This window comes from Ictidomys tridecemlineatus, chromosome 6 (genome assembly GCF_052094955.1).
Source record: "Ictidomys tridecemlineatus isolate mIctTri1 chromosome 6, mIctTri1.hap1, whole genome shotgun sequence".
NCBI lineage: Eukaryota > Metazoa > Chordata > Mammalia > Rodentia > Sciuridae > Ictidomys > Ictidomys tridecemlineatus.
Genome location: NC_135482.1, coordinates 188,421,878 through 188,443,359, shown reverse-complemented (window position 1 = coordinate 188,443,359; position 21,482 = coordinate 188,421,878). Strand labels below are relative to the sequence as shown.

The 21,482-nt window shown below is 37.4% G+C and overlaps 1 protein-coding gene across 34 annotated transcripts in view; it reads left to right on the top strand.

The window, feature by feature from the left end:
* The window catches only part of Dock9 (dedicator of cytokinesis 9), a 286,979-nt gene that overhangs the window by 210,691 nt on the left and 54,806 nt on the right, over positions 1-21,482 (top strand). For 22 of the 34 annotated variants that reach the window (XM_078016277.1, XM_078016273.1, XM_078016264.1 and 19 more), the window contains exons 29-37: positions 89-172; positions 1,012-1,123; positions 4,256-4,434; positions 4,670-4,783; positions 7,051-7,168; positions 11,767-11,900; positions 14,187-14,301; positions 17,553-17,619; positions 19,324-19,371. In XM_078016277.1, coding sequence (XP_077872403.1) covers positions 89-172; positions 1,012-1,123; positions 4,256-4,434; positions 4,670-4,783; positions 7,051-7,168; positions 11,767-11,900; positions 14,187-14,301; positions 17,553-17,619; positions 19,324-19,371 — 971 coding nt within the window. Of the gene's footprint in view, positions 1-88; positions 173-1,011; positions 1,124-1,438; positions 1,481-4,255; positions 4,435-4,669; positions 4,784-7,050; positions 7,169-11,766; positions 11,901-14,186; positions 14,302-17,552; positions 17,620-19,323; positions 19,372-21,482 lie in introns of all 34 variants that reach the window. The other 12 variants (XM_078016248.1, XM_078016247.1, XM_078016258.1 and 9 more) reach the window with 1 other exon arrangement.

The following is a 21,482-nucleotide window of genomic DNA, read 5'->3' as shown; positions in this document are numbered from 1 at the left end:
TATCCTTAACAAGTGTTGATTTTTAGCCTAAGTTTCCAAAAAGTATAGGCCTGAAATACTGACCTTTGTGGGTTGTTTTTCTCCACAGAGATGTTTCACCTTCATGGACAGGGGCTTTGTCTTTAAACAGATCAACAACTATATCAGCTGCTTTGCTCCTGGAGACCCAAAGGTAGTGTGACTATTGCATGCATCTGAAAATCCACCTATCCTCTCAGTTCTCATATGAATCTTTCAGTCCCAGAGGGACAACTCACTTCCCTCTTGAAAATACTGTCACTTGCTTATACTAATATGAGATATTAGGGACATAGTAATTCAGAATGAGAGATAAACATACCCATAGATTTTGCTCTTATAATACCGCAATGACATTTCAACCACAAAATGAAAAGTATAAATGTTATGAGTCACAGTTTACTTAAGGAAAAGAAAAAAAGTAACCATGTAACCTTTATCTGCTGGAATTATGACTGTTCTCATTCTTTTCTTTTTTTTTAAAAGCTCTGGCATACTAGTCTTTTTTATTGTATTGAATCTGTGTCTATAATTGTAAGGAAGGTGAAATCCTCTATGGAAGTAGGAACATAAATAATAAATGCTCTAAACATCACCTGAGGACATTGTTTAATGAAATGTGTTTTCAGTTGTCAAAGAAGTCCCTGCAGCCATTTTAAAATCTGTAAACTGGATTGGAACGTGCATTTCCCACAGGTCCATGTTGCTGATGCCTGGGTGTGTTGTTTCTGATAAGCTTTTTTAGTGTCCCATGTAAAATATCTAGTGAAACATTGAATTTATGACAAAACATTGGGCTGGGGATGTGGCTCAAGCGGTAGCGTGCTCGCCTGGCATGCGTGCAGCCCGGGTTCGATCCTCAGCACCACATACAAACAAAGATGTTGTGTCCACCGAAAACTAAAAAATAAAATATTAAAAGTTCTCTCTCTCTCTCTCTCTCTCTCTAAAAAAAAAAAAAAAAGTGCAATGACAAAACATTTTTTCTTGCAGACCCTCTTTGAATACAAGTTTGAATTTCTCCGTGTGGTGTGCAATCATGAACATTATATTCCCTTGAACTTACCAATGCCATTTGGAAAAGGCAGGATTCAAAGATACCAAGGTAACCTATCTTTACATGCATTAATTTTTTCAGAGATAGCCATTCATTTTCTAATAAGAAAAGAGAATTGATTCAAATATGATACTAGTATTTTCTGATTTTCATTGAAGAATTAACTTTTTTCTTGTTAAATTTGCATTTCAATTGTATTGATAAAGTGTAACATGGAAACTTACTTTTTGATAAAACTTATTAGCTTGCAGATCATGCCAATGTGACTCATTTTCATTGAAAAATTCCTTTGCTTAAAAAAATAGAAATCCATTTTATTTACTGTAGTTTTTGTTTCACTTTTCTTTTTTTCTTATGAATTAGCTTTTCTTTCACCAACTGTGGAGTCAAATGACACTCCTGTAGGTAGGTGTGGGATGTGATGCCTGCTTTCTTGCATTTTCCTCCTTTAAAAGAAAAAGAATGCAAGTGACTATTCAAATGTTTACCTATACTATTTGTTTAGGCATTCGATCATTTTTAAACTCATGATGAAGTGGTGAATTTGTTTTCACTGTAGCTAAGACATTGCAGTAACATCCCAGGGAGGCATCTTGCTCCTAAGGTTACTAGATTTTCTGGGATGTTTCTTCAAATAGAACAAACAAACAAAAAAGTCCTACTTCACCCCAAAATTGCATTCCACTACTTCCATAGCCTTCATCCACAGTGGTGGCAGTAGCTTGAATCACAAACAACATGGCTTTTTCACATGCTTTTTATGTTTGCATGTTGAGTTTTTATTAACTGTTCTGTATCGTCTTTAAGGTTGAAGGGAATGAGGTCAAAAGGTTTCTTATCTTCATCAAGTAAATCAACTTGAATAAAGTAGAATGACAGGTCTATCAAGCAATATTCATTAAGTTTAGTGCCTTATAATGTGCTTAGGTTTGTTTGTGCTAAAGCAGAAAAAGTGGGAAGAAGCCAGCAAACTATTAATGACACATTGAAATTTGGAGAAACATGCAGAGACAAATATTTTCCCCCCACCCCAAACAGATTTGTAACACTTTATAAAGAACAAGAAGGGAGATTGTGGCCCTGGAGTTGGCAATCATTTGTTCAACAAATGGTTGAGCCAACTATGTTGCACCAACTAGTCTAGTTTTGGGATACAGTTGTGGACAACCTGGATAAAAATCCTTGGCTGTTTTATATATGTGAAATACACAGAATGTTGGAAACTGATAAATGCTAAGGGGGAATAATAAAGCTTGGAAAGGAGGATATGAAAAGCGGTGACAGTGGAGATAGGGTGGCTAGATAAGAGTTTTGGGAAAAAGTGAGGGGTTGAGCCCAGTACCCGCAGATCTGAGATGGAGCTTCCTGGCCAAGGAGCAAAAGGAATTTAGCTATGCAGTCTATCCCAGGCTGGCTAACCTCTGTTTCACACCAACTGTCCCCTACATTCCATGTACCCCTGCTTACTCCCAGCTTTCCAAACATGGCATGCTTACCCCAACACCTCTTAAATAGTCCCTCCCGCAGAAGTCCTCATCTTCCCCAGAAGCCATACCACAGGTCCCGGTGGGGCCTTGCAGGGTCCTCACTCTCTCCCAGCTCCTCGTGGGGTTAGTTCCTCTCCCTACCCTCATTCATGCCCTCCCTCACCTCACAGTCACCTGTTCTTGGGCACTGGCCTCTTTTCTTCATTTCCCTTGTCAGAATGCTAAGGGTAGCTGTTTATGTCTGGTGGTTGGGCAGGGAATGTATTACTGCCCATATTGCCCTTTAAGCCTGCAGGACTCTGTTGTTTGTCCTGTAGAATTGAGCCAACGGAAATCTGTCAGGTGTCTGGCAGACTCACACCTTCAGAGTGTTTCTAGGGTATTTGGTGCAAGAGGGGCTTCCCTAGGCAAGTGGGCATCTTTAAGATATGGATCTTTTGCCTTGTCTCACCGTTAGGAATTAATCTCTTTTAGCATTCTTCTTCTCTACCTTCTTCTCACTTGCCCCACCTCACCTTCTCTCCCATGCACACCTACCCATATGAACTCATAGCTGCGCGTGTATGAACATGCATATGCCACAAGCACAGGTATGTAAAAAGAGCACACACAGTTAAGCCATAATAATTTTCTTTTCACATAAAGAGATTTATGTGAATTCAAACTGTGAACTACAGTTTGGGTAGACTGGGGTTAGTAATCGTAAACAGTGAACAGATTATTCTGGGAAAATGAATATTCTTCCTCTTTTACTAAAGGGTTTTACTGGACCTAAGTCAATATTTGGGGCAAATTTAAATATAAATAACAGATATGGATTGAAGTCGAAGGAGGGATCTGTATCTGTAGATCATCCTTTAATAATGGAGTCAGTGTAAGAAATCAAGTGCTGTCTTAAGCTTCCCGAGAGGGAATGTTGCAGCTTTGGAGTGATGTTCAGCTGCTTTTACCTCCCTCAGGAAGGTCCATGTTTACTTCTAGCTCTTTTCCAGAAGAACTTTCAACTTTTTCATTTAGCTTGCTGGTGAGTTACTAGTTTGGTTTGGTGCTTGTCCCTTCCAATTTTAGTTTATATTTATTTGCTTTTAGAGGTGTGGAAGTATTAAACGGATATTTTAGAAAATACTATAATAAATAAGTTCTTCTTTTAGTGATAGCAGAATAAATAGATTATGTGAAAATTTATTCATTTTGAACACATTGGGTTTTATTAGGACTCTGCAGGCATTGATGATCAGGAAATAAATATTGAACTAAGGAAGTAAATCATTTTAATAAGGCATATATATTTATTTATTCTATAATTACATAATTTTATGCACAAATTACTCCTATGCTTATATTAATTAATACAATAGCTTATTTTTAACTTTTTCAGTAACAAAATTATAATGTAACATGCTGTTCTATATTCTAAAAATTGGTATTAAAACTTATATTCAATCATGAAGGATGCTATGTGTTCCAAAATCCAGGGCACTTATTTGTATTTAAATTTGGTTTTCACATAGGAGTTTGATGTGTAAAGAAGTAGAGCAGCATTTTAGATTCAACCCTTTTCTATTTGAAGACAGGTCTGATCATACATTGGCAGATGCAGGGCAGGCTGAAAGCAGAGGATGGATTCAGTTTTTATTTTGTTCAGAGAGCATTGGACCCTCCCTGACTAAAGTAGTCTCTATCCTCCTTTCAGATCTCCAGCTTGACTACTCATTAACAGATGAATTCTGCAGAAACCACTTCTTGGTAGGACTATTACTAAGAGAAGTGGGCACTGCCCTCCAGGAATTTCGGGAGGTCCGTGTGATCGCCATCAGTGTGCTCAAGAACCTGCTGATAAAGCATTCTTTTGATGACAGATATGCTTCAAGGGTGAGTGGCCCTCAAAGGAAGCAAATACGCAGTGATAAATGTCCTTTAAGTGATATGAAGAGAGCACTAATTAGAAAATTCGTGATACTAGTACAAGACTTTCCTCTGTTTTCGGAATAAAATCTAATATTTGTCCTTATAGGGTGGATCTAAGTAAAGAAGATAGTCTGTGTCAAATTACTCTGTCATTTGTTCTCAGAGCTATGGAACAAACTTATTTGTGTCTTTGTTTCAGAGTCATCAGGCAAGAATAGCCACACTCTATCTGCCTCTGTTTGGTTTGCTCATTGAAAATGTCCAGCGGATCAATGTGAGGGATGTGTCACCTTTCCCTGTGAACCCAGGCACTGTACGTAAACATAGTTACTGGACATAGCCCATATTGTCTTAAGGCTGCTGTAACAATGCCACGAATGGGGTGTAGAACAGCAGAAATTTGAGAGGCCAGAAGTCCAAAATCAAGGTGCATCAAGGCATCAGGGGAAGAGGCTGTTCTGTGCTTCTCTCTGAGCTTCTGGTGGTTGCTGGCAGTCCTTGGAGTTTTTCTTTGGCTATGGTGGCATCACTGCCATCTCTGCCTTTGTCTTCACATGGTATTTTTCCCTGATGTGTGTCTGAGTCTTTGTGTGTCCTCTCCTTTCTTATAAGAACGCCATTGGTGGGATTTATTCTTAACTTATGTTTTAATTACATCTGGAAAAATTATATTTCTAAATAATATTACATCCGGAGGTTCTAGGCGAGTTTTAAGGGATACAGTTCAAACCTGTACACACCCTCTCCTCTATTTTGGCAATAACACCACAGTTGGCAGTTGCTTTGTAATAACTCTTGGTAAATTACATTTCTGGCTAAGATGGGGTCAATCAGTAAACCTTCAATTCTTGCTCTCCTAATGGCCTAATATCTTGTAAGCCTTTGGGATTTTCATTTGTATATTCAACACAAATTTCTGGTGGGAGGAGCAGCAAAATTAAAGGGCATGATTTTAACCCATGTTCCTTAGAGCCCAGACCTGCCCCAGTTCTGATATTAATATGCTGTAGTCTTGGAAAAGCCATCTCTCTAGGCTATAATTTCTCTTCTTTAGACTGAATGCCAGGGATGCCAAGGTGAGGGACCAGAAGCCCCTGCCTTCAAGAAGTCACACACACATACTCTCTCTCTCTCTCTCTCTCTCTCTCTCTCTCTCTCTCTCTCTCTCTGTGTGTGTGTGTGTGTGTGTGTGTGTGTGTGTGTGTGTGTGTGTGTTTGTGTATATATATATATATATATAATATCTCTTTATTTTGTTTATTTATGTTTATGTGGTGCTGGGGATCAAACCCAGTGCCTCATACATGCAAGGCAAGTGCTCTACCATTGAGCTACAATCCCAGCCCCTTCCATCTTAATTTATATTGTATTTGTGTTTGTATTTGTAACTAATTAAAGAGGCATGGGAAATTAAGTAGACTGAAGAATGATCCCAGAAATTATTTTAAAACTTTTTGACTAGAGATTGGTTTGTTTATGTACTCTGTCTTTGATACATGGCAATTTGTCTTTTTATTTTAAAAAACGATTCTTGGTAGCATCTTACAATTCAGCATTAACACGATCAAATTCCTTATCACATTTCAGTTGCAAAAGGCTTTTAAATTATTCACCCAAAATGATTTTTAATTATTAAAGTTTATAAAATTCTACAAACTAAAACTTGTATTTGTTGTCTTCCTAAAGTTCTTTCCTTGGCCTCAGGGCTTATCTGCTAATAATATGAACAGATATTACCAGTTCCCTTTCCCTTTTATTCATACCATGAACTGATGAAGAATTAATCTTGCCATTTCATCATTGTAACACATACTTGGGAAATTTCCATGCATGTTTCTTTCCTAAGAGCAATGCATGGTCCCATTTATTACACTACCTCTTTACCCCTCCACATATATTTTCTAAATACTGTTACCTGAAGTGATCCATGTTTATAGATTTTTTTTCTTATAAACTTTCTTTCCTAAATGCCCCTTGCTGATCTCACCTCTACAACTTTGCCTTCCATATGTGTATTCTCTAACTGCTTTTCTAAGCAGAATAGGTAATGCAGATCAGAATGTGACACTCTGTCCTGTTTCAACCTTGAAAAACACAAATTCGAGGTCTTTCTTTGAATTTCACTGAAGTAAAATCCCCTTAAAAAGAGATTTAACTTTATTTTTTTTTTAAACAGAGAGTGAGAGAGAGAGAATATTTTTTTAATATTTTATTTTTTAGTTCTCGGCGGACACAACATCTTTGTTGGTATGTGGTGCTGGGAATCGAACCCGGGCCACACGCATGCCAGGCGAGCGCACTACCACTTGAGCCACATCCCCAGCCCAAGATTTAACTTTAAATATGATGTCATTTCTCCTCTGATAAGTTCACATGGAGCTCCAACCACCCAGAGTCTGTTGTCATTACTGCTAAAACTCCAGCTCACTTGGGAAGAACAGCCCCTGTGGTTGCTTCTCCCCCTTAGGCCCTTGACCATATCAGGCTGCTCTGCTTATTCCTACATGTGCCTTCACATGTTGAGAACAGTTGGTAACTCACTCTATTATCTGATTGCTTCTTCTCTTCCCTCTTTGACAGACTGTGAAGGAGGAACCCCTTGCTTTGCCAGCTGGGAACCCGCTGGTGACACCACAGAAGGGAAACACACTGGACCACAGCCTGCACAAAGACCTCTTAGGCGCCATCTCTGGCATTGGTAATGCTCTATGCACTTGTCAATCTCTCTCCAATGTCACTTGGGTGTCATTGATTTAGCAGTTTCTTAACATATTACACTCACGAATTAGGACTGGGTTTCTGCCTTGAGTATTCTTTCATGGTATGATACTTCACAACTGAAATTCTTCAGCCATACACTGTAATAAAGATTTCAGAATTCTTGTGAATTCCAAACATAGTATATTTAATCACTTGCTTGTGCTGTTTGCTTTTTGTAAAATTCTTGTGAAGTATTTTAAATCTTAGATTGTTCATGCTTTTAGAAAAGGAATATCTTTGCAGGTGTTGGCAGGGGATAAAAGTTGTAGTATTGGCAATTTAGAGGAAATGTGAGAGTGATTCCTGAAGGGATTATTCTGTCACATTTTGTGGCTGGGATTCAATCCTAAAATCAGCTTTCAAAAATCTTCTGTCTACAATATTTTTCTATATGAAACAATGAAAAGGAGTATCCCCCATGGGGAGGGAAACAGATGGTATAAATCAAGTTTCATTTAGTTTTTTCATAAGAAAGTGCCGGAGAAAAATGTACCTATTTATATTCTGATGACTAAGTCATAGCTTCATGAAGATAATGGATATCAATATATGTATCTACATAATATATATATATTATATATATTATGTAATCTGTCTTCAAGGGATTGTCATAGATGCTTAGTCTTTTTCTGTCTTTATTTCTTCCTCTCTTTACCACATTTTAAATAAATAAAATGTCCTACTATGGCTAGTGGTTAGACTATCCATTAATGGTATGAATTCATGGCAGAAAAAAGTGTATTCCATTTATTCAGCTAACTTACAGACTGTCGTCACTTTGAGTATATGTTCTTACCTTTTGTATGGTTAATGCCATTTTTCATGGTAGATGACGAAACAGGGTAGAATATAAGATTAGAAAACTCACTTGAATGCCTCAATTTTTCCTACATTACCAATACCAATCCTTAATTTCCTTATAGTCATGTATGGTTTTCATAGTTAGATTTCCCTTGTAACAAGAGTTAATGTATGAAAAATGTTTGGAGCAGAGTCTAGTGCACAATAAATGCTCAGCAAATGTTGGCTGCTCTTGTCGAGTTTCCATTTACCTTTCTTCTGAGGCCTTCATTCTGTCCTGCTCTACCCACATGTCAAGCTGCCACTCTGTAGTGAGGAGGTAATCTTTTTTTAGAGGGTTTCATGTGCAGTAGTTAATAGCACTAGCTTATGTCAGACACATGGCTTTGGATCTGGACTGCTGACTAGTGTCATGGGCAGGGTGTCCACCCTCTGCACCCTCCATATCCATACTTCCACACAAAATCATTGTCAGTGTGCACAGTACTTGGCATGGTAAACACTCAGTATCTTCTTTGTCAGTATAACAAGCACAATTATGTTACTCATGTTTTTTGATACACGCTTAGTAGCCAACTAGATGAGTCCACAAGCTCAGAAATGTGTTGAAAATCTTAATGCTGTGTTCTCTGTGACCAGTACTCTGTAATACCATAAGAGAAGCATTCCAAACTTTGTGGAAATGATCAGACCACAGTAAGGGAGTGTTCTAACTCAGTGGACTCTGTCCAGTGAAGAATTCACGTTATTAGGACTTGAGATTCCTTGAGCACGTGGAGATGAGTCATCAGACAACCTCAGCGTGGCCTGAACAGTGGTGATGGCCTTTGGTTGCTCTGCACTCACGGTGTAGCTATGAAAAGAGCTTGAGACTGATGCACTCCCTCTTCACACTTCATGGAATCTCAAGACCCAAATCTACTTTTTATAGGAATTTGCCACACAACAATCTTATTTATCGTCAGACTTTGTCTGTGTTTCCTTTCATCTTGAAGATTAAATTCTTATTCTCTTTTAGGAGTACCTTCTAGAGAATCCCCACCTTGACCTGGGTTTGCTAGTTTTTTCCTTTTTTGTTTGTCAGCAATTCCTTTTTTGTTTGTCAGCTTCCAGTTGACTTTAGTCCTGGTGCTTATCTTTTAGAGCAGACTTTTATCCTGCATCTTTGTCTAAAAGAAATTCCATTTCCACACATATTAAGAATGTTCATTCACCTTTTTTTTTTAAGTTGTAGATGAACACAGTATCTTTCTTTCTTTCTTTATTCATTCATTTATTTATTTATATGTAGTGCTGAGGATCAAATCCAGGGCCTCATGTGTGTGAGGCAAGTGCCCTACCACTGAGCTACAATCCCAGCCCATTCACCAATTTTTTAAATGTTTCTGGAATGTGGTGCATGATAATTTATAAATTAGATTTATTGCCTGGGTAAAAAATACTCCGAGATTCATTCATTTTAGAAAGTAAGACTTCCGGGGATGGGGTTATAGTTTGGTGGTAGAGCACTTGCCTAGCATGTGTGAGGCACTGGGTTCAACTCTTAGCATCACATAAATAAAATAAAGGTTTTGTGTCCATCTACAACAAAAAATATTTTTTAAAAAAGCAAGGCTTCTTGGGTTGAGGGTCCCATTTTCCACACACAGTACATTGGGCTGTTGGTACAAAGCAGAGAAGGATGAATAAAATGTTTTATTTGCTCACATGTTTAAGGTCATTTCCTGGGCCAGGATACTAAACAAACACACACACACACACACACACACACACACACGACAAACTAAGCATGATGATTTTTATTTATTGCACTTGCATCTGTTTGTCTTAAATTAGAACTCTGGTTTTGGAATCAAGCCTAAAAATCCGAGAATTTAAGGCCTAATTTTACTTTATTGAGGGTCTTTATCCTGAGTTATATATTCTACCTTAATCATGAAGTACAGTTATATTTGGATAATTTTAATTGGTCATTGTATATGTTTCTTTTTTCTTATAGAAAAATGGTTTTTGTGTTTTCATAGGGTTTTTTCTGTTCCTGTGACAGTTGATCACACAGTTCTCTGCTAGAGAAATGCAGCCTGTGGGCTTACAATGAGGCCTCTGTTTCAGCCTTCATTTTTCCAAATTCCCCTGGATTTTCTTTTCTTGACCTTAATACATTGGATCATTTTCAGGGATAGTAGTGGGTAAATCTGAGTGTTTGGGAGGGGAAAGGACTTACAACCTCTGTGTCATGGGTCTTCCTTCTAACATTAAAGACTATCTTGGGGGCTGGGAGGTAGCTCATAGGTAGGGTACTGGTCTAGCATTTGTGAGGCCCTGGGTTCCATCCACAGCACTTGGGCAGGGGCACATCATGACATTACCTAAGACATAAATTTATGCCATTAGCTACCAAATTTAAAAGTGAAAAAATATTTTTGGTGCAACTCAAGCTGGCTATTATTTAATTTTTATTTTTTAACTTAGAAGCATCTCACTCCGTTCCAGTGAATTTGCCTGCTGAATCTGAAAAATAACTTGCCTTTGTGAGGTGCCAATAATGGCATCTTTGGTTCGGGTCTGTGAGGCCTGCTTACAGCTGCTGAGCACAGTGCCAGAATGCCCCTCATGCTATCTGCAAAACCAGCCAGGCCTTTCTACTGGTGGCATGCTTTTGGTTCAGCACAGAATGTACAAGTCCAAAGAGTCTTTTTAAAATTACATAATTCATTTAAAGCTTATCTAAGCAGGAAGTCAATGTATGTGTAAGGGCCATCACAGATTTTATTTCAAATTTGAGCTTTCTTTCTACCCGTAAATGTTTATAACAGAGATTCCCAAATATTCTCAGTTCACAGAGAATAAGGGTGGATCTTATTGTCAGTAATTTTTTTGTGATATCCCTAGGCCAAAACTAATAGTTCTGTTTATTAGAACTTATCTGTTAGCAGTTCTGTTTATTAATAACTAGCAATTCTGTTTATTGGTACTTAGGACCAAATAAACTAATAAATACTTATGATCTAACAACTTAATAGGCATTTGTAAAAATAACAATACACCTAAAATTTTAAAGAAAATAAAGCTTGTATTTCATTTTTAATAACCATAATGTTACTAGTGGGTTTTGTTTGCCTAATAGATGCTCATAGCTTCTCATACTTCAGACTCAGATTTTCTACCACCATTCTCACTTCCTGTTTTGATTGATTTTTTTTCTAGTACTTGTCATAGCAACTACCAAATACTCAGCTTCAGCTTCAACAAGATTCAATATAGCATGATCCAGTATTGAAACCACAGTTTCCAGCCAGTATCAAGTATCATTGTGTTTTCCTGAAAATTTAAAATATACCATGAAACCATGCAGAGTAGGGTCCCTTAGTACAAAGCTTACATATTATAGGCTTATTGTGAGGCTTATTTGGATGGTTGTTGATGGATTTATTTTCTAATATTTGTTCTATTCCATTCTGAATAATGTATGCCCCTGTAGTCTGAGCAATCAAATAACTAGCAGTTCTGTTTATTTGGTACTTAGAACCAAATAAATGAGTTGACAATAAGTGAGTTGACATTTATTCTGATTAAAAGTTTATTTTTTATCTCATTTTATATGACCTGGCTCTTTAAAAGTGAGCCAACCTCCAAATGGAGGGGAAAATGCCAAAAAAGCAGTTTCTTTTAAAGTGTAATACTTTATTTTGTTCTCTTTTACCAAAATGTTGGTCTTCGTCAATTTCTATATAGCTTCTCCATATACAGCATCAACTCCAAACATCAACAGTGTGAGAAATGCTGACTCAAGAGGATCTCTCATAAGCACAGATTCGGGCAACAGCCTTCCAGAAAGAAATAGTGAGAAGAGTAATTCCCTGGATAAGGTGATTTCTTTTCCTACAGTAAACATGCTTTATATTCTACTGTCTGTTAGATGTGACCTTTTGTTTTTTCAAACAGTTCATTAAACCTGAAGCAGATGATGCTTTTGTCTAAAGTTGGGATTCATTCCCCCCCACCTTTTTTTTTTTTTTTTTTTTTTTTTTTTGTGGTGCTGGGGATCTAGGACCTTAAGCAAGTACTCTACCACTGAGCTACATCCTTAGCCTCCTGAAACTCTGATTTCTGTTTCAGGATCTCAGATCAGGACAATGCTTTCAATAGAGCGCCTTGGGTAATTCTGGCAGGTGGTTCAGGTAGAAAATTAAATTAAAATGCCCTCTTTAGCTGGGCATGGTGGCACATGTCTGTAATTGCAGCAACTCAGAAGGCCGAGGCAGGGGGATCACAAATTCGAGGCAAGTCTCAGCAACTTAGTGAGGTCCTAACCAATTTAATGAGACCTTGTCTCAAAATAAAAAACAAAAAGGACTGGGGATGGAGCTGAGTGATAAAACACCCCAGGATTTAGTCCCCACTACCAAATAAAAAAAAAAAAATGCCCTCTTTAGAATCCCCACAGTCTTTACACTGGAGTACACCATTTATAACACAACTACCCACACACGTGTTTATTAGATCCAAGCCAGCTCCAGAAAAGATTAATTGTTTATATCAGCAATTCAGGAATCAGGTGAGATTTGAAATCACTCTTGATTCACATTGTGCCCACCCCCAAAACAACACTTCCTCCATATAGGTAACCATTTTTCCTAAAGTTACTAAAGGCTCAGACTATTTGGAACTTTGTGGGAAAGGATAGAGATTGAATTTAAATCCAGAACCATGGTAGACTGGTATCACCCTGGGCACTGTTTGTTCCTAAGCTCTTTAAAGTTACAATAGGGAAGTGCTTCTACCAATACACAGGTGAACCATTTAAGGATGTATTCCTAATTATCAGAAAATGTCCAGACCCCAACATATTCCACAGCATCAGGTTTGTAATCTGGTCATATGGATGGCATTGATGTGATTGTTTTTAAGTACAGCGTGTCAAGGCTTGATATCTCACTTGTGACATGTGGAACTTTCTCTTTGATCCCAACTTGCCTCCATGTGTAGAGGGAAAAGCTGCTTAGAAGGCACTCTACTTATGTCATACGCAGTGCTGGAGAGGAGCAGGAGAGCTGCCAGTCAGCCAGGAGAAACCGGGTCACTGTGGATTTTTCCCTTCTAACCATTCCACCTTTGCCAGAGGAAATGATGCATGCTGTTCCCTCCCTCCCTCTGCGAGAAGTACTGATTTCTAGTGGCTCTGATTAAGCAAATGGGCAAGATGATGCATCCATACCTGTTTTGCCACTAATAGCATCTTTATTTCTTCCTTAAATAAAAATATTTATATATCTTAGTAATTAAGGCTGTTTATTATATAGATATATATATATTTTCAATTGGCCACCAACACCTTCAATGAAACATCTTTCACTGTTTTTGGATTTTACTTTGGTATTTGGCCAAAAAAAATGTTCCTGATTTTAATTGGAAATATAACTTGGAATTTTTGTAAATCTCCTTTGTTTTTAATCATGAGATGAGATTGTTGTTGTGTTTTGTTTAAATGGGAACCTGCTATCTAGTGGTAAAACTGCCTTTCCCTCTGCCCCAACCTTCCTCACGTGTGCTGTGTTCTGCTAAGCTGATGATGGAGGAACCACATCGGTTTAGGTCTTTGGCAGTGCTGTACTGAGGTGTCCTGTTTGTCCCCTTGGAGCCTGCCAGGTGTTTTAGTGGTGCCCACTGACTGCCCCACAGTGACCCTGAATGACAGCAGCTCAGCTGCAGGCTTTGGTGGCTGGCGCACAGCAGCCCCTCAGGCTCTCCTTACTATTGCAGCCATGCCGTTCTCTGAAGGAGCTGGGTGACTGGGTGGTGTCTTCTGAGGCCTCACTTCTGCATAGGATCCCAGTGTACACACTTTTTGCTTGAGGTTTTATTTGGCATTTCTAGACTGGCTATCCATTGTGACAGGTTTGTGCCTTCTGGCTTGTGCCTTAGGCAAGTGTGCAAAGGAGACAAGCCAGAACTCTAAGAAACAGCATTTGTGTGCATTATATTTGGGTGAAAGTATGCCTGTCTTTTAATTCTGCCTGTAGTTTGCTTGTACTTTCCAGTTTCTATGATTTAACTTAGTTCTAAGAATATTTGTCTTTCAAGAAAGAAAAGGTAAATGAATTTTTCCTATAATGAAATTAATTTAAAAATATTACCAATATTTCCTTTTTTAGCACCAACAAGGTAGCACTTTGGGAAATTCTGTGGTTCGCTGTGACAAACTTGACCAGTTGGAGATTAAGAGCCTGCTGATGTGTTTCCTGTACATCTTAAAAAGCATGTCTGATGGTAGGTTAAAAAAATGAAGATTCCTGTTTTGCTTTCCTTGTTTCACTATTTAATTTTTTAAACTTGTAATCAGTTTTTAAAAACTCAAGGATATAAAAGGATTTCTTCTTTACTTAAAATGTTTGTTAATTTACTAAATGCAGTAGAAATAAAAGCTTTAATTTGAAAAAAATTTTGTTAATTATCTTATTCTAGAAAATGAATTCTAAAATTCGAATTGACCTGTTTTTTAAACATTTATGTTAAACTTTGGCTTATTATCTTAACTAAAGGAGACAAAAGCAGATAAATGAAATAGCTTTTGATTTTTTTAAATTTCATCTGTCTAAACAAACATTGGCAACTTGCATAATGTATTGATTGATCAGTCTTTGAATTAAAAAATATGTTGCTCATGGATCTAAGCATTCCTTCCATTTAGAAATATCTGTATAATATTTCTGGCTTTAACTGGAAGAGAGATAAGTTGTTCTTATTTTCTAATAGTATTATCATAGATTATGTTTCTGATTAAAAGTGTGACAGCCACATTTTTTAAATAGAAATAGGCAGAACTATTCCTGTTTTACCTATATTGTGTAAAGCTTATAAATGTGTGACAGCACAGTTTGAGCTCTGGTGGTGTGATATAACCAATCCCAGGAAATTATGTCAGAATTCAATGTCATAATTCTTATCCTAGTCAAAAATCTGGTCTTATTTTTCCAACAACAAACTAGAAGATGTGTTAGGAGCTTCCTTAAAGTCACTGGATTAAGATAAACTCTCTGAAAACAAAATGCCATTTTTTGAGAACTCGTGCTATGTGTATCTGGTGGCCATAGTTATGAGTGCTACAAATCTGGTAAGAAGGTCTTTCTGCCTGAACGTCATGTTTTTGTTTTTATTTATTGAGCTTTCATTTCAGCAGCATTAGTGGCCTGACTATAACACAAGCGGTAGGAATGACCCACTCGTCCTTAAAGTGCTTAAGGAGTGGGTGATTTTGTTACTTTAAAATAGCAATTTAAAAAACAAAGACAAAATGAGCAAGATTTTTCTTGATTGATGACCAAATACACCAGCATGGGGTACTTATTCTGATATTTGGGTTATAAAATTGAAATTTAAGTCAAAAGTTCTAAATTCTACTTTTTAGTAGTTTTGGTTATATCCTTTTTCCTCTTGGTTTAAAGTTTTCTTTAAAATATTTTAAACTTCAACTATTGAATATGATAAATAATTAGAACATAACTTCTTTTTGAAGACAAATATACCAGTACTTTTGCATCCAAGTAAAAGTTATCCTTTAAATTCAACCCTTTGGAAAGTCATACACATATTTTTAAAATGCAGCCATTTGAAAAATATGTGTATGATACCAATGCTGGGCCCCTCCTTAAAATCAATTTTAGAATATCTTTTTATCCCTCAATTGCCTTCAAATTATTATTTTCCCCCTTATAATTAAAGTTTGTATGTGTCCCACTTTAAAAATCTCTTATCCCCAGGGCCATAAAGGTTTTCTCCTATATTTTCTTTGAAGATTCTTTTTTTCAATTTTTACATTTAAATCTAAAAATCTACCTAGAATCGATATTTGTATGTGGTATAGGTTGAAGGAGAAATTAACTCCAGAGATAGTTTATGAGACAACCAAAGTCAATTGTGTATTTCTGTAGCTGTGTGTTCCTTCTATCTATTCCATGTTTAATGAGTACTTGAATGCTGGGCCCCACACTATTTGTGTCTTCTTGTGCCTGCTTCCTCTTTTTAGAGCTGTAGGGCTCAATAGCTAGTGTCCAGAGCGAGGAGTAAGTGTGCTGCTAGTTACTGTGTCTGCATGCTGGGGGCAGCTACGGTGCCTACGGAGGACCTGCCAGGTTCTCCTTGCCTCCTCAAGGGCTCGCCAGGATGACCAGCCACAAGTAAACAGTCTCTCCATTTGAATTCTGTGCACAAGATCTCCCCAAAATAGAAACTACCTTGACCCACCCTCATTACTGGTCTAATGAGCCAAATGCCTTTAGAATTAGGAACAATTGATTTACATCTCCATTCAGATATATATTTTTAGGCAGGTAAATAGGAGAATTACTTAATGTCTGAGGGCTGTGTTGGTACATCTGTAAATGGCAGCACTCTTCTGCATAGGAGTGAGAGTGAGGATTAGATGACACAATATATGGAGAATTGGGACAGCACTAACATAGTGCCTGGCACAAATTCTTGCTATAGCTCCCATGTCTTCCCTGAGTCACTGCTTCTCATAAGTGTGAAGCATGTGGGCATGCAGCCATCAGCCTGTTTGCAGCCATCTTTTCCATTCATTTCAGGTTCCAAAGGTTCCAAATCTCTTCATCTGTTTTCCAACATTTTAAAATTTAAGAGGGCAAAAAATGCTTAACTATGAACTGATAGCACCTTTGTGTAATACCAGATTGATAAGGGTTCATACATAAATTTAAAAATACATACCATGCAATAAACTATTTCACTTCTGGGAATTTTCCCTATAAGATGTAGTTGGATGTATATGCAAAAACTCACATTCATAAAGACATAGTTATAGTAGAAAATGTTATAGGAAAAGATCAGTAAATGTCTGTCAGTAAGGAGATTGGTTAACCCAATTATGGTGCATCCATAAAGAGGAATGTTGTGCATCTTGGAAAAGTTTGAGGTAGATGAAGCTATGTTGTTCAGTTAAAACTCAAAAGACAAAATAGTATGTATATCACGTAGAAAGTTTCTGCAGATTCCCTGCTGGGGAGGGATTCTGTAGTAGGAAATAATGAAAACCTAACTTTGGATTGTGTGCCCACTTGTTTTGTTTTGTTTTTAATTTTCTTGACAATTCAAGAGCACAATCTGTATAAATTAAATAATCCTTATGCTATAATATAGTACCAGGTGATTTATGATAAGATTCAAATTCAGGTTTTCAAGTGTAGCTTCTTTAAATTGAATAAGTCTGGAGTAACCCTCTCTTGGGGCCCCTCCCACTACAGGAACTCTGTTTTCTTTCTGTTACTTTAATAAATACTGTTAATTTGCTGTCATAAATAAATTAAGCCTGTTATGTATGTTACCCACTTTTTTTTTTTTTTTTTTTTTTTTTTTTTTTGTCCTTTGATTATCTATGACTTGGGGCACAGGAAGGGTTTGGAGACCTACAATCTGACATCTCTTTCCATTATCACAGTAGGTGATTTTCCATAATGTAAATGAAATATATTGTAATTCTGACAAAATAAATATTTGTTTTCTAGATGCTTTGTTTACATATTGGAACAAGGCTTCAACATCTGAACTTATGGATTTTTTTACAATATCTGAGTGAGTAATTTTGTCTTTGTTGCCTCATAATTCTACCCCGCCCCCATGGTGCTGGGGATCAAACCCAGGGCCTTGCATATGCTAGACATATGCTCCACCTCAGCTATATACTCTCAAGCTTTACCTCATAATTCTTCCCAGAGGAAGAAGAGGTCTGAAGAGCACTGTGTAGTTGAGCCAGGAATGAATTTTATGTCACATACTCTTATTCCTTAAGCTCTTTCTCCTGGACCTGACCCCAGCACTTATTTTCAGAGCTTATGAGCTAGTAAACAGTAGCCAACTTTAAATTATTGCAGATATGTGATTGTTCTAGATAAAAAGTGACTATTTAAGTCATTTTCATAAAATAATACAAAATTTACTCACTGGATTGGGCTGATGCTGCTTCTCTAAGTTGAATCTAATAACTATATTGTCTCATTTTATCTCCTTAATATGAGTTTCTGATTACTTTTAAGCTCTTTCTTTTTAGAAACACAAGTTCACAATGCCTTCTAAAACTGCCAGGGGCAGATAATTTTTCAAATTTAGAATTTTTAAAATTTTTTTGAAAAGTTTATATAGAGAGTGTATTTATATAGAGAGTGGCAGCATCTCAGCACTCCACAAACACATAAATATCTGCAGTTAAAAAAACTGAAGTTCTATTATTATTCACAATAATTGGATAAATCATAACTCTTGATGTCTGTTAGTTTAATCATATTTTGGTGGCAAATGTATTTGCATGAAAACAAGCAGAAACCCAATTTTCAAGAGCTTTTGTGTATTTGGGGATTATAAGTAAAGGGCCGTGGGCTTGACCTGCTAGCAGGGGCTTCCTTCAAAGCCTCATGACTACTCCCTCTGCTGAGTAAAACAGGGGACCTGTCATGTAGGGAAAAATCAGCTCCAAAGGATTTGTTGTTTTAACTATCTTATTGCATGATTTTTAAAAGAGTCAAGTGTTGTAGGTGCAGTAAAATAAAACAAAAAACTACATACTTGATATCTGTAAGGTATTATTACTCCATACGCTTGAGCCAAAACAGAGTTCCTTTCACAGATGTGAATGAGTACTATGAATGAGGATGGATAAGCAACTTAGTGTTTAGGGTATCCAACATACTCTTTTTTTTTAATATTTATTTTTTAGTTGTTGGTGGACACAATATCTTTTTTTCATTTCTATGTGGTGCTGAGGCCCGAACCCAGTGCCTCACATGTGCTACTCGAGCAATCTGCCACTGAGCTCCAGCCCCTCTTTTTTTTATTATTATTATTTTTAATTATAGATAGACACAATACCTTTATTGTAGTTGTTTATTTTTTTTCAACGTGGTGCTGAGGATCACACCCAGTGCCTCACACGTGCAACCACTGAGCCACAACCCTAGCCCCTCCAACATAATCTTAAGGCAAACTGCCTTGGAGTAAATCTGCCAGCCCCAAGTGGATAGGAAGTCCCATTAGTCCTTGGCCTTCATTCTGTGGTGCTCCACCAGCTACCACAGTACTAATTATTAAACTGTGGACTCCTCTTACAATGTAATAATTTCTCTGGGTTTAGAGGGACCTTCCAGAGAATCTCTAAAAACCAGAAGTACAGGATTAGTGGTAGACATATTTAATTTATTATTATTAATGGGCTTAAATAAAACATTGTGTTGATAATAGTCTTTTATCTTCCCATTGCCTGATAATTTTTCATCCCATCTGCAGGGTCTGCTTGCACCAGTTCCAGTACATGGGGAAGCGATACATAGCCAGGTACTGTGGGGCATTCTAGTTTGAAATGTCCCATCACTTTCTATATTACTTGGATCTGAATGTGTGGGAATGGTCATCTGTGGTGATTGGCAGGTGGGATTCACATAAACAGCCATGGAGACAGGTGGCAGGCCTTGGATTGGCACCATAGAATCTGTTAGCATCTTTTGTTGGTGTTCCTACATTCCTTCTGTCTTGTTTTGTCTCGTGCTCCTCTCTTGGAAGGATTGTCTTCAGTGGCCTACTGCTAACTTCTACACCTCATTCCAGATTCTCCCTCATGCTCTGTTAGGTCTCCTTCTCTTACTTTTCTCCCATTCTTCATGTAGTTTATTTTCTCAATGATTTCTCTTCCTGTTTCACATTCAAAGGTCATTTTTATTGTTCTTTCTCCCAACTTATGTTCTCATGTAACCACCCTCCTTTCTTAATGAAAGAATTTTTTTAGCCTGTCAGATTGTGTGGATTGCCACAATTCTTCTCTAAAATGGAGCCTTCCCTCCTCCTATTCTGACTCAGCAGTTAGTGCCTGTGTTGTGTCTGATGGAACTCTTCTTCAGTGTCCTAGCTCCCTAGTGCCCTGGGGTGCCATACTCCTAGACCCCAGGAGAGCTGGAGGCTCTTGCTGAGGTGTCCACACAGCATTTCCCCACAGCACGTCTTGTCCTTCCAGGCTCTTACTCTGCCGGTAGCCGTTTGGAGTGTCTGTGTGGTGGGCCATTCTCTTAGTGCAGGTCTGGGATCTTATTCTACCTAGCACATTTTTCTATTGTTGTTTTTAACCATTTAAAGTAAGATTACATTTATGTTTTAAGAAAAGCTTTAAAGTTTAGTTGTAATGGAGACCTGTTTTTCCTAATTCTATTTTATAGCAATAAACTTTAACAGACATTAATAGACTTTCTATTGGAGTATAAAGTATTAGTCCTTGGCCTTCATTCTGTGGTGCTTTTTATGTTAGCATTGTCCTCATTTAGGGATGCTTGAGAAATATTCAGATATTATGTTTTATGTTAAGAAATAAAAGCATGTGTTTTCTTTTTAAAAGAAGAAAATTTTAGATTATTTTGTACTTTTCTTCTATGGATGTTTTCTATTTTTAATTGAAATGTAGCATTTAAAGTACTTTAATCTTACTTTCATTTTTTATTCACAAATAATTTTTATATTTGAGTTTTTGTGTACCAAATGCAAATATATGCAAGGTGTCTCAATACCAATAATTTCTTACCTTGACTTTTATTCTCTTTGACTTTGTCCCACAAATATGGGCAAGGAATGTATTTTATAACCAGAAAACACTGTGCTGGGTGATCTTCACACCCTCTTTGCAGATACTGTCACTTACATCACAAGATGGCATTTAATGAATGTTCTATCAAGTAGACTAAAATGCCTCAGAGCTTAAAATGGCAAATATGGAAAGCTGAAGATTTTTGTCCTGACAAAATATTTTAGAATTGGGTTTTGCAAAGAGGCTACTTTTTTCCAGTGCAACCAGTGGACATAAATTTAACTTTTTTAAAGAAAATCTGATTTCATAAGCCCCTGTACATATTTGCATATGATATGGACTGCCTTAACATTAGCTGATCAGAGGAAGATAGAAGTGGAGGTGTTGTTACTTTGTTCCATGCACTGTGGAAAGATATGTCCTGCTTTATATAAAATTGCCATGGTTTCTGCTGCATGCAATAAAGATCCTGAACCATAATGTGAACATTGTCAGTGTTTGCCATCCTCGATGGTCCAGTTGAATGAACATTGTGCCTTCTTCTGTCACTTGGAAATCACCCAGCAGCATGCCGTCGATGATAGTCCATGCATGTCCCTGTTCTCCTACACACAGTAACACAGTGAGGGGCACGGTTGGCTCTGGGACGGGGGACAGGTCCCATTTCCATCTGCTCTGGTGATGGTACACAGTAGGAAGTCAGCTATTTGACTGCTAACCCAGATCACTTTTCTGTTTTCTCTACTTGACTGCTGACAAGTTTAACAAAGTATGTGGCTCTTCTCCCTCCTGCTTGGGTAAGAATAAAGGTGTTAAAACTTTTAGTCTCATATAACCCTCCCATTGCATGTATGTTCTCTGTTTCTTCCAGTTCATT